Genomic DNA, 18,524 nt, shown 5'->3' with positions numbered 1-18,524 from the left:
TGCTCACAATACATTTTCATCCAAGTAGTCCATTACTTTGCTATTACTCTCGGTCATGTGCGTTTAGCTGCTGTTTTGATGCATAATGCATTCACTTAAATCTCGATTTGCGCACGCTCGACGTCGTCGACTTTACACACTGTTGCTTCCGCTCCCCCTTTCGTAATTGATATCTGCGTTTTAGCTTGAAAAATGAGTTTAGGTGGTATTTTAAGGGCGAAAGAAAACAATGTTTAGAGTTGTTCTTCATACAGCGCTAGAAAAAACGGGGGGGGGGGGGAGGGTGGAGCCCCGCAGCAAAGTCATTCTTTCAGTCAGTAGCATTGAAGTATACATCTTGTGAAAGTGACTTTTTCATCCCCGCCCATGCTCAGTTATTATTATTTTTTCGGTCTTACACGGAGCATCTCAACCACCCGCCAAGCCATCTTTTTTTCTTTTTCTTTTTGGAGTCTAAAATGTAAGGCGCTAGTTTTCTCGCATCTGAACACGTTGTACCTCGGAGGAATATTCACCCCCCCCCCTTCCCTACCGTACATGTGTTGCATATTAGAGTCGTGCAGCTGGCTCACGTCGAACACACATCAGCATTGTCAAGTTATCATTGCTAGATTGAGCCAATTCTTTTTTTTTCTCCCCGTGTGCATGTGACAGAACATTTTCCCCCTCGTTATTACATTTAATGCAGAGTAAAAGCGGCGTCAAACGGCTACAGTAAATCTACTTAGGTGCAGCGAGGGCGAGGAATCCATTACGTTTTGGTACTGATGCGTTTCACAGCCCAAAAAAAAAAAGAGGAAAAAGTCATTTCATGACTTTGGCCTTGGCAGAGGTATGCCCTTCTAAAAAGTAATGAAGCCCGGGCCTAAATCATTCCGTTTATTCCGAGAATACAATTTCTATCTGTGAGCCAATCGGATTTTTGCTATCCAACTATTACTTTTCCGCCGGGGTCACTGCCCCGGTAATGAGGCTTAGCTCCGCCCCTAAACTCAGCTGTCAGCGGGTAGTTTGAGTTTTTCTGTTTCTTTTTATTCCTGATAAATTTATGAATTGCAAGAAAGAACAGCCAACATTTGTTCATCCATATATGCCCGGCGTGTATAGAAACTAAAATAATTAAAATTTCCTTCATTAGATTAAGCTACGTGACGTAGCCGCGATAGCTTTGCTTGAAGTACAAAAAAAAAAAAAAAGGCAGAGTTTTAAATTAATAATCTAATAAGCACATTATGCTATACGATGAACGCAACAATCGACGAATGTGTAAAAATAGAGTCGTTGACACGGGCAACAGTCGAACGAGTGCCTCATTATTTCCCGTTAGCCGCCGCGCTAGTGCGTGTACGCGCGCGTGGAGAGGAAATTGATTGAGACAACAACAGCGCGCGGCTGATATGCTCTTCTGGTTGGAGCAGCGGAGGAGAAACAAGAGAAACAATAAAGAACAGCGCCAGGCTGTGCGTGTTGTTGTATTGGATGCAGAAGGAGAAGAGGGATTGACTGGCTTTGCGAGACAATAAAAAAAAAAAAAGCGCTGACGCGGCACCGGCGACGTTGTGTGTGCGTACGTATTTGTCAGCGTGTCAGCAATTGAAATGAACGAGCAAAAAGTTGGGAAAGGAAGATTGGGAATCAAATCGTAAGGTGCCTGCTTTGATTCCCGATGCTTAATGGCGCCTCTTTAGTTAACGGCGTGGCAGATCGATGAAGGGCCGGCGAGGAATGACAAGTGGCGGCGGGAACACCCGGTGGGGTAAACTGGCCAATGGGGGAAGGAGAAGGAGAAGAATGGCGCCCGGCGATGATGAATGCGCCGCTCTCATTTTCTGACCCTAACGAAGCCTCTAATTAGTGTTTGTGTAATTCCGCACTGTCTCCTCCGCCTGCTCGTCTTAATTAACGACATTCATCTTCGCCTCCCTCCATCCGTCCCCCCCTCGCCCCGCCCGCCCTCCCTCCTAAAATAACACCGCGCAAAGCCCACCTGGACCAAACCTGGTTTTACTTACTCATTCTCTCGCCAGCCCGGGCTGGCTCTAACTGTAAAGCGTTTCTTAGGTCACTTCACCTTGAGAAATGGCCCCCCCCCCCCTCTCGTCCGTCTTTGTTTTGTGTCGCCGAGTGTGGAAGTGTTGTGCCGGCGGCCCACCCACCTACCCGCCCGCCCGAGTCTCCAGAGCGGTGTATTGTGACAACCCATTTAGTCATCCTCGTCATTAATTTCAGCAGAAGGCTCAAGAATGAGCAAGCAATACAGGGCCGCACCTGCTAAGTATTCAAGTCAGCAGACCCCCCCCCATACGTCCCCCCCCTCCCCCTCCCACCTCGTCTCCATCAGAGGTATTGCTGAACGAAATTGAGGACGACACGAGACAAACTAAACAAGGAAACAAGGGAAATGGAGACACGGGCAGAACTTCGCTTAGCTGTTTTGCCGTCTCCGTGATATGACAGCTCACGTGGTTTGGGGAACGGCGATTTTCGAGGGGGCTAAAATGGAGGCCGTTGAGCAAAAACGTGTCGGTAGTTTGACCGCAGTCACGCGAGATGGATGTCGGGAGGATTGCATTAACAGTTAATTCAAAACAGATAAGCAGCCTGTGGGCAGCGCGGCTGCCTCGCGGTCCAAAAATTCGGATTCAAATCTCCATTGAGATGTTTCTGTATGGCTTTTCTGGCACGTTCCAAAACACGCCTGATTTGAATAGAATAAAATCATGGCGTTTGCCAGGCAGTTTTTCCTTTTGTTTTGCATTTCCATCCACTGGTGACCCCCTCAGGTGCCAGCCCAGATAATTGACTTTTGGTTATTTCCCAATTTTTGTTTTACAGGATTCCCCCCCCCCCCCCCCCCCCCCCCCACCCTCATTTTGCGTTGTCACGTGGTTGTCGTAGAAACAAGATGATGTGAGCAGAGCCTCACCAGCCCCGTCGTGGTTTTCCATCCTTTTTACACTCAGTGCTCCATCGTACACATATGCAGTCATAAATATTCCATGGGCACCCATTAAATCCCATTGTTGAAAATAACACAGGTGCTCTTCAACGCAAGAAGAAATATCCCGCGTGTGTGTGTGTTTACATATTTGCGCACGCAGTTTGTGCTTTTAGCTGCTGAGCGAGGCATAAATGGTTTGTCATCTTCCATCACTCTCATCTTGCCGGGAGCCCCCCTAAGAGCAACCCACACGGTCGTAATGCACCATCACTACCCAGAATGCATTTGGGCCTTTACTCATGGCTGTCAGCGCCAGACCACCCAAGACCTCCTTCTATCTATACTCGGCAATTACCAGTCAATCCATCCATCTCGCTTAGAGTGCAAATGGTGATAAAATGGAACGAGAGAAACAATGGCTTCCGTTGGGAACGGAACTGCACTTTCCTAACCCCGGCGTGATGTCATCATCTGTCGCCACATGGAGGTTGTCCCTGTTAAGACTCGCAGAATATTTGGACTTGTTTAATCTTTTTACGTTACTACCATCGCAGACATGGTGACCACATTTTCCACGTATCCAATCGGATCGCTCGGATGCGACTCCCCCCTACGCCCGTTTAAATCGCGTTTGGGGATTCACTATCGTTCGCTGTGATTTATTAATAACCGACATTTCATTCCGCCGCCACTTCGTTTTTCTTCCCGACACGCGTCGCGATAATATTCGTCTGATTATTGATTGTAGTCGGGCGGCGATAAATTATTCTGAGGTGTCGCTCGTATTGCTATACGTGAGGGTCAAAATATTAGGAACAGTCTTCTGTGCTTATTGCGTTGTCATCGATCATATTTAGAATCATCCATGAGAAAATATTGCACAGTCATTGTCTGCAGCTTCTGAAAGAGCAATCAAGTTTTTTTTTTTCCCCCTCCTCCTGAATGCGTCATTCAGATACTTCCCTCCATGCTCTTGTTAAAAAGATTTCTTGTTAGCCTGAGCTGGATATGAACATTCCCTGCAGGGCTGCAAAAAACCGAGGAAATGATTAAAGAAATAATGTAGAGAGACGTGTAACATCACGCTTTTTAAAAAAATCTTATGGCGCTGTCCACCCATCGGTTGGGGGTTAAGGGCTTTACATTAACAAATATTCCTCGGAGGGGTCTTAAAGATAAAATGGGAAAGTCAGCACATCAAGTGTTGAAGGCGTTTCCCTGCTCCACTAGCTTCTGATGTTAAAAAAATTATTTCTCCATGGTAATTTTCGTCAAAGCTGCCAAATGCTGCCTAAATATTTGACGTGGGAGAAGACCAGATCAGTGAGGAGGCAGATCAAAGCAAGTGTGTGTCTGTGTGTGTGTGTGTCGGGATTGTGCTCGTAGTGATGAAACATCCTCAAGTGTGATATTTTCAACACCATTGCATTCTCCTCCATCTTCTACGTGCACGGAAGCCATCTTAATGCCTTCGACTGGCATTCAACAGCTTTATCGTTAGCATGCTGCTAAAGCTGCTAGAATAACGGAACGGCAAATTTTTTGCTTACGTAGCCAATTTAGTTTTTTTTGTAAGAGTTCGTATTTAGTTGCGAGAAATTTTGCAAGGCAAAAAAACTTTCTATTGTCATTTTTGATATAATGACACAAATCTACGTTTTGTTCACGAAAACCAAAAAGCGTAAAGAACAGGGTCTGTATTGTAAAACACGGAGGAGGCTTAGTTGCGTGGATAGCGACAGCTCGCCCGTGTGTGTGTTCGCGCGTGTGTGTGTCCAACCCACCCACTCCTATTCTTCCCTCTTCCCGTCTTCTTCACTCTCATTTTGCTCCAACAACAAACAAAGCACAATTGTATTTGTCTTAATCAGAGGGTCCATTTTCTCCCACCCTCCCTCCTTCTCGTGTTGGCTCCTTTTCGCTCAATATTTCATGCTGTAGAGAGCAGATCTATTCTGAGCTCTCTCTCTCTCTCTCTCTCTCTCTCTCTCTCTCTCTCTCTCTCTCTCTCTCTCTCTCTCTCTCTCTCTCTCTCTCTCTCTCTCTCTCTCTCTCTCTCTCAAAAAAAATAAATAAAAAAATGCTGCCACACATCACTCTTGCTGTCCTTCCTCCTCGCTCTTTATATCTTATTGAACTTGTCTGTGCCCCATCTAACTTTTTTTTTTTTTTTTCCACCCTCCCCTTCTCTCCCTCCCCCCCAACATCCGAATCCATCACCTCCAGCCGCCCCCTACCCTCCGGTTGGCTGGGGTCACATGACTGTTCCAAAAAGTCTCGGCTCCTCCTCCTTTCACTCCTTCTCTCCCCCTTGGATTCGTCTCCAACCGAAACACAGAGAAAGCCCTGTTCTCTCTCTTTTTGCACCTCCCTACTCAAGTCGCTGTCCCGCTCTGGTCCATCTCTCTCTCCCTCCTCCTCCTCCTCCCTTTCTTGGCTCTCAACCAGCACCGGTGTTGTTTTAGGCATAGCGGTGGAAGGTAAACAGCGAGATTGAAAATTCGTGTCAGTCAGTCGGCTGAGAGGGAGGACCCGCGATGGAGGGTGGGGAGGGGTAGCAGAGGTGGCGAGAGGTGAAGAGGAGGGGAAGGGCGGGGGGGGAGGCTGAGTATGTCAGTACAATTTACTAACACAACAGTGAACAGCGAGGCGGGCCGAGACGAGAGGCGAGCTAAGAAAGACTCCCAAGTTCACGCTTGCCAGTTTACAACGTAGCCTACATTCACACGCCGGGCCTCCTATGGCGATTTCATATGTGTATTGTTTATTTCCCCGGGCCCTGAGAAGGATATGAACTCTGCAAACGGGCGACAAAGCGGCGATTAGATTTCGAGGTTACCAAAAAAAAAAAAAACGTTTGACAGATGTGCCGTTTGGCCGGCAACGGGGGTGAAAATGTCATAAGAGCCTCGGTGTCACGCCGCACAACGCTCGGCGCCCGGCTCGTTTCTCATAATAAGCCCGACGCTCAAGTAATCCAATAGCACCGCAGCCCCAGTCCGAGGCGGACGATTAGAATTGACAGGGGCGTTTTGCTGAAACAGGTCCGTTTTAAACAAAACCAAATGGAAAAAAGCAAGACGTGTTTTGGTATTGCAAGGAAGGAGGGCGAATGGGACCTCCCGCTCCTGATTTACAATCTCTGTCAAAATGTAACCAAGCAGAATATTTACAAGGCAAACCGGAGCAGGCTCCCCACAGTCGATCAAGCGTGCTTTTCAGGTGAAGCACTTTTTTTTTGCCCCCCCTCTCTCTTTGGGAGAGTCCGGTCATGCATTTTGAGTTTTAGCAATTTTTTTTTTTGCACACCCCAAGCGCCCAAGTAGACTTTTTTCGTGCGGTATTCGAATGTTGTATCGAGTTCTTGGGAGTTACCTTGTTACTTTGGGTTTCGGGAGCTTTGCTGAAACCACGGTGGAATATCCATGACTGGAAAGGATAAAAAAAATTGCCTCAAATTTCTGTTTGATTTGAACCAATCAGGCCAGAATGAAGCATTTGCCTTCCAGTGGTGGCACTAGGATTTTTTTTCTCGAGGTGGGGGCGGTATTTCGGGGGGGGCCTTTGACTTTCAAATGTGGTTCAACTGTATAAAATTTCCAAGAACTTGATGATACGTTTGTTTACTTGAATATGAAAACACAGCCAGAGGATATTGTCATCGATTTTCTTGTCTACTCTCTGTAAAAAAACAGGCGTTCGGGTTTCTTCCAAAACTCAGCCTCTGGCTTTTTTCTTTTTTTTTTTAAATTCATCATTCTCTTCATGTTGGACTACAGGCAACAGAATCCCAGAGAAGATTCACGTTAGTGCCACAACTCGGCCGCCACCAGCACTCGGTGATGAAATATTAAGCCTCTCGGCGGTCGGTCGGTCGGTCGATCGGGCTCCACCGTCGACGTCCAATGATGGAGTGAGCGGACGAGAGAAGGCCTCATTAAAAAAAGGGAGAGAAGAAGAAGCGGGAGGTAGAACAGGCGGACCGCAAAGTGGGGGCCGAGGCAAAAGAGCAGCGCTAGCAGTAATAATGACGGACGCAGTGAAGAAAGTTTGCATCGCGGGGACGACAAGCGCGGGGTTCCCCGATGGCGTCTCATCCTTTCTCCTTTTGTTCCTTTCTTTTCTGACCCAATAAATCATTCTGTCTTTCCTTGATCCCAGCAGGCGACACAAAAAGCCAACTTTTATTCCTGCCCACGTCTACCCCCTCTCGCTGGCGTAGACACAGGAAGGGAGGGGGGAGGAGGAGGGGGGCGGCTAATTACTGAAGCTTTTACCAGGTCTCGGCAGGAAGGACCGAGTGCATTAATGTCTAACTGGGGGATATACAGCCCGGGTGACATGGCCAGGACTCTAATGAATGAGTGGAGAAGCGACTGCGGAGGGCAGCGGGGGTCAGGGAGCGGAAATGATTTGAATCATGTCGCCGCCTCGGCTGTCACGACACCCGAGCACCTGTGGGAAAGGCGCCGGACGGGAACGGTAAATGAAGGAATGGCTCGGCTCGGTTCGTCCTAACCTCGCGGGGGCAGACGTTTAGCCGTGCCGTATATATATCATTTGGGGGGGGAACCTATTTTGCCAAGCTTCCAACTAACCCCTCGGCGACCCGCAAAGGAGATAAAGGTGCTGGATAAAGTTGGTTAGATTCCACAAAAGACAGTTTGTAAACAGTGATGAACCAAGAAGAGATTAGCCTAGATAAGTGGTTCTCAAAAGTTTTTTTTTTTTTTAATACTCAGCTCCTCCAACTATTATGAGCAGCATTAAAGCATAGTAGGCCCAAGTGTTTCATCAAAAACGAGCAGTAAAAAGGAAATGTATTATTTTTGTTAGCACTGCAAAATTAGCCACTGTGCTTAAATGTAGAAAAATATACAAGTGAAATTATGACTTAATTAAATGTGTATTCATCTTCCAAAAAAAAAACAAACAATACAAAATGGTTTGATGCAAATGTGATTCAAAACCTTTTTTTTTAAATTTACATACTCAGTGCTATTTATTAAAAAAGTGGGATGGAATGGAATAATTCAATTATAGGTTATTAAAATTGATTTGACAGAACGAATTAAACTGACAAGTCAAGGTAGCGCCACGAAGTAGGTGAGTGAGTCAAGGTGTTATTTCAGCCTTGAATGTGTGTGCGCTTGCATGTGTGCATAGTAGTAGGGGGGCGTGGCCATGCTGAGGGGGGGGGGGGGGGGGGGGGGAAATGGGCTCCAGATGTGTCCCCCTGGCTGCAGTCAGACGTTTCTGGCAGATGATGGGTGGAGTGGCTGACAAGAACTTGGAAGTGGCAGTCAGGCGATTCCCGATGTGCTTGCGCCACCACGTTGGAGGACTGCGCTTGTGACGTCGACGGCCGTGGGCGGGGCCACCCAAGTGAACGAGCGCTGGCTGCCAAAAAGGAGGGAGACGCGCGGAGGAGAGGAGCTGAGCTGGAGGCAGGCACGCGAGCGAGCGAGCGAGCGAGAGGGCTCATCGGAGGGAGCGATGCTTGTCGGATTGAACCTTGGATGAATTGTTTTGCTGCTTTTCATTGATGGGAGGACAAATACCAAGCAGAAAGCAGCATCACGTTAAAAAAAAAAAAACAACTTGAGGAGGACTTGTGTTTTTTTTTTTTGTGACCACACTGCCTAATTTCAACTCTTGCCTTGTTTCCTGGAGCATTCCATGATCGGAGGAAGACCGACCTCCCTTGTTGAGCGTCCCCGGTCACCTGCGCTCCTCTGGCGGACTCAGCTGCAGCAGTTCCCGGTGAGCGCAAGGACAGACCACGTCTAGTTTTAAAAAAAAAAAAAAAAGCTACACTCCTGTTGCAATGAAGAATGGGTCCGTATGTGTGCCCCGCCTCCCATTTATTAATTTCTCCGACTATTCATGAAACAAAACGCGATCTGTTTGCCCTCTATTTTGTCTGACAGGCATTAGCTGGGATGTTTGAGTCGCGATCTTTGGTGGGCTGAAGGCACCGAGCGAGAGAGAGAGAGCGAGAGAGAGAGTGAAAGTGGCCCGAGACACGGAGGGGAGGGGAACCGAGAGCATGGCTCTGGTACCGCTGTCTCTCTGGGTGCTAACCACTCTCACCTGGGCCAGCCCGCTCCAGGGGTCCATCAGCAGGCATTCCATTTACTGGAACAGCTCCAACATCCAGTAAGACCTTTTGCCTTCTTTGCTTTGTACGGCGAGTGTGTGCGGAGCGTTATTTATTGTTATGATATTATAAAGAAGAAATGTGCTGGTTTTCTGCCCGTTCTTTCTGCTTTATTATATCCCACCGGGATACTTTGAATTTAGAGTTATTCATCCACGGCATCCGCTGCAGTGTGTGCGTGAGTGTGTGTGTGTGCATGAAACATTTTATTGGAACACGTCTCAGCGTGAGGGAAAAAATATATCAAAGAAGCTCTAAGGTCAAAAACGAAATCTTTTGACATTCATTTTGTTTTAATTTAGAAACGTATATGAATGTGAAACTGGCAACTGCACACATTGAAGTCACTTTTTAATGTTAGCGGTCATGCAAGTGGAAAAAGAAGTTAAAAAGACTTCTATTTAATCCACCAGGCTTTTTTTATTCTAACTTATTGAAGTGTAAAAAAAATGGAAAAAAAACGAAACTTTTTTGTCATATATGTCAATGTGTGGCGGAGAAAAAAAAAACTGCAGTTTTTTGACCCAATTTTTTGCCTGATTTGATTGAATAAAACAGCCACCACATCCAAGGAAAAGTAACCAATGGTCTACAGAGGCGGGGCTTATGGGGTGTCAATCATTTATCACGCGCTCTTGGGCTTTGCGGACACGCCCCTGAGGCTTCACAAAAAAAATCAACTTCAAATTGACATGTAATCATGAAATCATTACGTCTGTTTGAACAAATATGACAAAAAGTGATTTTTTTTTTTCTTTTTTCTTCTTCTCCCCACAAAAGCCAACGAAAAAGCCAGCACACACGCCTACACTTAACCCTGTGCCGCTACGTTCGGCACGACGACACACGTTTCGATCTCGACGTGCGTCTTTAAAAGCCAGCGTCGAGCCTATCCCAGCTGACTTCGAGCGAGGGGCGGGGCACACTGTAAATGACTCGCGTTCGTTCACGTCTACGAACGACCGTGTCGATTTGAACCCAGAACCTCAGAACAGTGAGGCAGATGTGGCACGCACTCCACTGCGCTGCCAAGTTCACATGCATTCAATCTGGAATGTTCTTTTCAAAACGTTGTGCTTTCATCCGTTTGGAATGCATGAGAAAATCCACAAGACGTCGAACGGGACATAGAGTGATGTTCATTTCTACTTTTATCGGAGTCTTTCTTTCTTTCTTTCTTTCTTTCTTTCTTTCTTTCTTTCTTTCTTTCTTTCTTTCTTTCTTTCTTTCTTTCTTTCTTTCTTCCCTGTTCTGGACCATTTCACTCTTACACACAGTTTTTGGTCGTGTCCATATTGTTCCCCTCAACATCGGCCACTCACGCTCGGCCATGCGGGAAAACGAGAGAAGTCTCCGGTGGCTCTCTGCTCGGATTAGGAACGCTTCTCGTGGCTGACCCCGTCGTGTTGCGTCGCGGCGTCACCGTTCAATCTCTCCCTTCTCTCGTCGTCTCCGAACCTCCCGCTCATGTCCGCGCTCACTCCCTTGTTTTTTTTTTTTTTTTCCCGTCCCCTTAATCCTCTCACCCTCCCCGTCGCCATTTAAGTGCTGCAGATCTTTGTCTCCTTTTCGCAACTTCCCCCGCGCTAACATCAAGCCAGACAGTTTTTTTCTTATCGTGACAATCACACAAGGTGATCCCAAAACAAGATAGTCTCCCCGGCAAGGTCAGCGAATCCTTGACAAAAAAAAAAATCTGATATACTTTTAAGAAGTACAAATGTTCCCCTATCTGCCTGTGCGAGGCTCATTGCTCATCTTTGATATGCGCTAGCTTATTTCGGTTTGTTTGCAACTCCCGCCCGCTTTTATTGGACCCCCAAGACAAAAGAGATGAACTGCCGCTGTCACTTTTTATGACTGCGCTTATTAAAGATGTAAACAATATGAAAACTCAGCCGGAAAAAGAATCAAGCATTTACTCGTCTGTCTTATCAGTCGTCCGTTATTATTTTTTATAACAGGAAATTTCGGCATAGGGGGAAATTGACGCCGTCTTATTAACTGGTGTGTTGTCTGCATCAAAACAAATAATCGCTCTTCTCGAAAAGAGCCTTAGTATTTCTGTGCAGGGGAGAAAAAAAAAAAAAATCTTCATAATTACCTCAGTTCCGAGTCGCTATTGTTCGCCTGAGCTCATTTCGACCCTGTTGCCGACCAAAACAGCAGCACCTCCCGAACCAAAACAGTCTCTCACTCCTGCAGTGAGTCATAAACAAGTAGAGTTAGATCTTAAATATGTAGAAATGACATTTTGGAAGAATTATTTTCAAGATCCAGATTATATACCGTCGAATTACACACCCATTGAAAAACTTATAAATATTTTTCTCGCCGGCAGTAAAGGGTCGATTAAAAACGGCCATTCTCTCGATACACATGGCTGACATTGCTCCAACCCGAAACCTATAGGTCACGCTTTTACAAGTGTGCCGATACTATGCCCCCGATACTACCATCAGTATTGACGCATCTGTATATAAGAATGTACTAGACTGAATAAACTTCTTCTGGCCACTATATAAATAGTCATTATCAGTAATTGGTCGCAGTCGAGTGGGTCCAATGGCATCGAAAATTGCTGCATATTTTATTGAAACCTTCAAGCAGAGTGGCCTCTAATACCTTTTAACTTTCCTTTTATTCTTGCAGGAATAGTTAAACCCGGATTTTTATAGCAACGGACTTGAATTGGTCTTATTAAAAGTTCCACGTAATTAGGTGTCTTTCTTCGCCGACGTATCACTTGGCTCTCGGACAAAGGCTATCAGAGAGCGGCTTAATCTGTAACCTGACCCTCCTGATTCCCTGCGCTGTGTGCCAATCGTCCTCCCAGCGGTGGAGCCTCCTTCAAAAAAAAAAAAGACGGCACTTAATTAAAGAACACGCCGTCTCCGTGGACCTGATCTTCACGTCTTCCTTTTGTCTCTTTCCTTGCTTGCATAGACGTAGTGTCAAATAAATATATAGACATTTTTTTCGTCATTTTTTTCGCGGGCCGCATCGTCGACGTAGCTTCTTTCGGAGGGCCAGTCCATCATTTGTTTTTACCTCGTACAGTAAAAACTACAAAACAAACTGACGAATAACTCGTTTTCAAATCAGACGAGTAAAAACTGATAAAATATTTTTAAAAAAATAAAAAGATATTATTAAAAATGAAGAGGATTTGCAATTCTAATAATGACACAAATTTGATGCACAATTTGTCTTCGCCGACCACATAAAATGATGTGGCGGGCCGGATCTGGCCCCCGGGCCTTGAGTTTGACACCAGTGCCCAAATAAATAAATAAATTTAAAAAAATAAAAAACTATATATATACATATTCATTTATTTATTTATTTATTTATTTATTTATTTATATTATATTATATTATATTATGAAAGAATGTCCAATACGCAAGCTGTCTAATTTCCTCTTTCCCGCTATCGTTGAACTCCGCTCTCGACAGAAAGATCCCACTCGCAATATTTGTCGTGTCTATTCGCCGGACTCGGCAACACCCACTTGTTGTAAAGGTTGTTGTTGGCATGAGCGGTGTCTCGCCGGCGGCGGCGTTGCGGACTCTCCGGAGTTCCTTTCACTCGGCGTTGCGGCGTGGAGGTTTCCAAGGCCAATAATAAGCTGCGGTGTAGCTGTCAGTGGGTGCGGTAAACACACTGTAAAAAAGCTGCAGGCTCCTCATCCCGCATTCTGAGCTTTCTCATCAACCTCGTGAGACAGAGCGGTTAGTAAGGATTAGCGGCTTCATAAATAGATACGACTCGGCATTCATGTCCGGCAATATGCTTCATTTCCTGCTTTCGCACAAAAGCCCATCAGTCACTTGCCACCATTGTCCCTGGGCGCATTCACGGCGCAATGGCGGCGGTCGTCGGCTGCTACAGATGTCGCCGTTCGCTGGCGGGTGACGGAAACAAAAATAAATCCATCAGTTCATTAAATCGCATATTATCTTCCAGCACCTGGCAATTAGCCACCGCTGTGATTGCGTGTGCGCGGACGCTGTTTTTGTGTGGCAGATCTAATAATGTAGCAATTTACTGGCTAGCCGGTGATAGAAGTGTTCGGAATGAGTTATTTTTTATTTTTAGATGTTTGTTCGGAGTCATGTCACTCATGCTGGTTTGCATCTTGTGTTTACAACGACCAAGAGGCCTTGAGTTTAATTAGTTGCGCGAACACAGTTAACTTTTAAAAGTTTATCACAAATCATCTTTCCCTATTGAAATGAATAGAAATGCCATTAATCGGTTCCAAAAAACCCCAACTTTTTTTCCAAAATTAATTCTTATTAATGTCTATATTGCTCTTTTGTAGTTTGAGTGACTTGGCCACCAGGGGGCAGTATAGTCCGGACATCCAGACAAAAAAAGAAGAGTTTCACAAAACATAAGATTGTGAACCACTATATGACAATGACGAAGTGTCTTTGGGTACCTTGAGAGGCGCTAGTTCGTTATTATAAAATTATTATATTAATCTACAGCGAAGTAACTCTTTTTTTGAGTGCAATTTTTTTGCTTCCCTCCCCACCTTTGTCATCTGGCCCACGCAAACCTAATGAGGACAACCGTTAGAAGATCGATGTACCGAACAAGCTAACTAACCTAACCTTTCCTCACTCGCAATGCTTTTATGTTTAATTATAGCAAAACAAAGAGCAACACGAGGTTGGGGGGGGGGGGGGGGTCACCATAATAACATTGATGATGTTTGACCAATATTCCTTCCCACTCCTTGTTCAACACAATTTTTTTTTTTTGTTCCGCGTCGAGAAGCGTAGCGTCGACATTAAACAAGCCAATCAAGCGGGCTCCTGACAGCGGCGCAAACAATCCATCGTCTCCCGGCCCCACTTAGCGCAACAACATTTACATTTATGAATATGTGCACAAAGGAGACTATTACTCACACACTATCTCGTGGCGTTTTTTTTTTGCAGCCGCATTAGTATGTACGAGTCATCCATCATGGAATTTTTCGCTCTGTCGCTAGATGTCAGATAGCACCTCCGCACGCACGCACACACCAGCTCAGCAATCATCATAGCGGTTATATAGATCCGGCCGTGCTAGCGGTCATTAGTCACAAATAATAAGGCCTCGCAGCCTGCGAGGTATGTTTCGCTTTTCGGGAGCAAAGTGTGGGAAGTTTTTTTTTTTTTGGTGCACGTGGTACCCCGCACGCCATTAATTAGAGACGATAGGGAACGCACCTGTGTGATGGATGACTGCTCTTGGCGTAATAAGACGCTCCACGAGGAGTAAATTCGGATAGGCGGCGAAGAAAGTCTCAAACTTGGTCTCATTTTGACATCTGGTTTAATTTGAGGCGAGTGCAAGACTTCATTTAGCTTGTGTTCCTGTTTTTGTTGCCGGTACAAAAATATATTTGTAATTTTGGACTCGGGATGGATAAAGTTAAGGAAAGTGACGTTTTTTTGTTTTTTTTTTTGATTGATTGACAGGCGATAAGTCTCGAGACACCGCCTCCTGGCCTAAGTCAGCCCCCTCGGTGACCCTAACAGGATTAACGGTTTAGAAAATGAATGGACTTAAGGCTACATTGACAACAAAAGCACATTTTCCCACACTTTGTAAAACATTGAATATTTAAGACTTTTAGTTATCTTTAACTTTGCACGTACATAGTAAAAATTTTTTATTTTGCTCTAAAAAATAACTGAAAGGAAATTGGACTCATATTTGCTCGGTTTTTATCAGTCAGAAATTGTCAGTCAAATTTAAAGAGAGAATAAATGTATTTATTTAATTTTTTTTTCTTTAAAGGGGTTTGAGGAACAAATCCGACGTAATAGTCTTTTGTTTAAACAAGTCTTCCGCGCATTTCCACGAAAATCCCTCACATTGATGTGCATAATAACGTAAGACATGGAAATGAAGCTCGACTCGGTCTTAATTGACTGTTTCATTCCCTCCCGTGCTGATGAGGAACTCATCAGCAGCACTTGAGTGAAAATGAAGTATTGATGTCCAATGCTAACTGTGATTGCTTTGAACTCAAACGTTGGCTCAGAAGGTTTAAATAATGTAAAGGCCATTAAATGTGGATTTGCACGTTGATTGGGTGACAATTGAGAACTAATGACTGATTCAAGGACATTAATTTACAGTATAGGCTCAAACCAGGTGGATTTTTTTTTTTTTTTTTTCACTGAAACTTTAGTGAAGAAATTGGGCTCCTACAATTTAAGTCGACCGGCTCCTCTGGGAAGACTTTGGAGTGTGTCTCCGGGATTCTTTGTTCCAAATGCACTCAAGCAGGCATTTATGGACTTTATTTGAGCAATGGACCTTCGCCAAAGTTTTGTAAGAAAGTTCGTAGCGTGGAAAAAAAGGGCAAGTGGATGGGAAAGGAGCGAGGAACTAGTTTTTGCGGCGGCGTAAGAATATGTGGTCACATGGTATGAGCACAGGCAGACTTTGGGGTATTTTTTGATTTTTTAAGTCTTTTTTTAATTTAAAAATAAAAAAAAAATGTAAATAAAAATTTAAAAAATTATTAAAATATCAAATTTTTGTTAAAGTTTTAAATTTTATTCAAATTTAGAATTTTGGTTGGTTTTGCGGACACTCTAAGATACCATTGCCCCCCACTCCCCCCCAAGAAAAAAAAACCTAGCACCGCCAGTGAATGGTGCATATTGCATACAGATTTTCCCGTAAGAGCATTTTCATCCGGACACTATAGTTATACTAAAAGCGGAATTTGACAGAAATAATAGATTGCGTATTTTTGAAAATCCCTCTATAAAAAAAAACAAAAAAAACAGAGGCATCGGCACATTTATTAGATGCTGTCACAACTCATGCTAAATGCTAAATACATGCCAGTAAAAACCACATGGCCTGAAGCAAATAAACACACACTTTTTCTATCCCTGACAGCCAAATCGACGACTGACCGCCTCTCCCTTCCCCTTTGTTATCTGCCCGCGTTTTAGCAGAAACGTAGGGTGAGGCGGGAATTTATCTTCCCCACCCATGTGTTAAATTTGAACAAATTGCCCACAGAGAACAAATCCCACAGTAAAAGGCTGCAGGCAAATCACACACACACACACCAACACACGCACACACACACTTGTTGTCAGTCGATGCCAAGCTTCGGTGGCGTAATCAGGTGCTAATAACAAGGCCATGCTGTTTACAACCTGTTTTCAAACCACTTATATATATCCATAAATATACAATGTGTGTTTTGAGCCCTTTAAGCTAGCACACACACACACACATGCCCCCAGCAGATGTGCATATGGCGTGCTTGCAGGCTAATGATGGCAAGTCTGCAGCCTTATGCCGAGCGCGGTCACAACAGAGCGGAGCCGGCTTGCGTTAATAAAGACGAGCGACACCACAATTAGGGTTTATCCTCTCGGGGATCGTAGACGTTGTCATCCTAGCCACCTGCCCCGGCCGGCTAGAGGTGCAACTTAATAACACTTAATGGGGCTGCCGCGGTGGAAACTGTAAGGTTGCACGCAATCTGGTTGAGGATCGAGGAAATAATATTTCCCACGGGAAATAATTGGAAGTGGGGTAATCTGGTGTGCATTGGTAAATTTGTTTATGGTATCGGCGATATTTTATGGAATCAATTCTAGGTGATGTTTAGTGTCAAACAAAAAAAAAATTACACGTTTATTCAAAACGACCACATAGCTAGTCAGTTTAGCTTAATGCTAACAATAAAAAAATGCTAAAACACAACAAACAGGCTAACAGATAGCATCGGTGCTAAGCGAACAAAAATGGTGGCGCAACACATGTAGTCAGACAATATAAGGCCATCTTTATACTGCCCCCGTGTGGCCAAACTGTACACCAAAAGGAGCCACACAATGTTCTTTGAATTAATGCAAAAAAAAGTGTTATGGCGGTGCAACACATGTAGTCAGACAATATAAGGCTACTCAAAGCCATCTTTATACTGCCCCCGTGTGGCCAAACTGTACACCAAAAGGAGCCACACAATGTTCTTTGAATTAATGCAAAAAAAAAGTGTTATGGTGGTGTAACACATGTAGTCAGACAATATAAGGCTACTCAAAGCCATCTTTATACTGCCCCCGTGTGGCCAAACTGTGCACACCAAAAGGAGCCACACAATGTTCTTTGAATTAATGCAAAAAAAAAAAGTGTTATTTATGTCACGAAAGTGTTTGGATAAAGTACAAAGCAAAAAGAAGTGGTACCTCAAAGCTTTTTAAGGAAAAAAACGCCGGTAGAATTTCAATTCTGGAGGGGGCCATTTGAATTCCGTCTTTTTATCCGCTTAATGGAGTCAGTGAGAGCGGCGAATTTTTGGAGAGACACTTGATTATGAGGGCAACGGAGGTCGCCTAGTCAACAAACACACACTATGTCGATTCTACCCGCAGGAAAAAAAAAAAAAGCCGACGTCTTTAATTGAGGTTTTATCCATTTAAGCTGTCACAAAGCGGCCGACGCTGAAAGCTTTTTAACCGCTCCCATCGCCCGTAATGACGCACATCACAGAGTTAATGTGTCTGAGCCCCCCCACCCACCTAGCGGAATGGGCCGGTCCAGTAATTATACGAAAATTAGGACACCGCTAAGTGAATTATGACTTTTAACAAGTCACAGGGCAGCCGGGCTTGAAATATTTCAACGCAAACAACCGCACCATGTTTGTAATTAGGAGCGGAACTTTGACGGGATACTTTAGCGCGTCTTAGCCTAGCGCATGCTGTGCCCTTGTCTCAGCGTGCGGCTGCTGCTTCTTTTGTTTCTTGCTGTCTGTTTGTGTTTGCGCTCAATTTACTGACAATACTACACACAAACACACACTAATGTTGGCGTCTCTGCATCACTTCTTTCTTCTCGCTCGCCGTCGCACAACTCTGCGTGTGTGTGTGTGTTATTCCTTCCTGCTTGTTTATGAGGGATTAACGTTTTTGGCTCCCCGTCCTAGAATCGATCAATCCCTCCGCACGAAAAGCAAACTTTGGAATTTGCATACGTGTGAGTTTGTCGGAGTCACTGCGGAAATTAACTTACAGCAAATTTCGGTTTTTGTTGATATCGGGTCTTTTTTAATTGTATATATTATACTCATTATGAATCCTCGAGGGGGCTGATGGATATTTTGGAGAGTCGGTAGAAGGTTGCTCAAGGGCAATGTAGCAAACTAGCGTCTCGCCAACGAATTTTTTTATTTTTACTCGGGCCACCATGTCTGAAAACCTCTTCTCTGACCTCACTTTACTCTCGTGATTGATGACTTCTAACAAAAACGATCCTGTCAGAATCCATAATGTGGCACACGCGTATCGGTGGCGGCTCTATAAATTGAAATAATATATTTCTCCGTAGATGCCTTGTGAATAAATGAGGTCTCACCGCTGTGAAATAACCGCGCCAGTGAAGGCAAA

General features: G+C 44.7%; 1 protein-coding gene across 3 annotated transcripts in view; it reads left to right on the top strand.

Annotated features, from left to right (window-relative positions):
* efna3b (ephrin-A3b) overlaps positions 1-18,524 on the top strand; it is a 55,076-nt gene that overhangs the window by 8,328 nt on the left and 28,224 nt on the right. For 2 of the 3 annotated variants that reach the window (XM_049731027.2, XM_049731028.2), the window contains 2 exons: positions 8,615-8,704; positions 8,872-9,100. In XM_049731027.2, the coding sequence (XP_049586984.1) occupies positions 8,991-9,100 (110 nt within the window). In that variant the 5' untranslated portion in view covers positions 8,615-8,704; positions 8,872-8,990. Of the gene's footprint in view, positions 1-8,614; positions 8,780-8,871; positions 9,101-18,524 lie in introns of all 3 variants that reach the window. The other variant, XM_049731029.1, reaches the window with a different exon arrangement.

This window comes from Syngnathus scovelli, chromosome 9, assembly GCF_024217435.2.
Source record: "Syngnathus scovelli strain Florida chromosome 9, RoL_Ssco_1.2, whole genome shotgun sequence".
Lineage (NCBI taxonomy): Eukaryota > Metazoa > Chordata > Actinopteri > Syngnathiformes > Syngnathidae > Syngnathus > Syngnathus scovelli.
The sequence above is the reverse complement of the archived record's forward strand: the minus strand, read 5'-3'. Positions and strand labels throughout refer to the sequence as shown.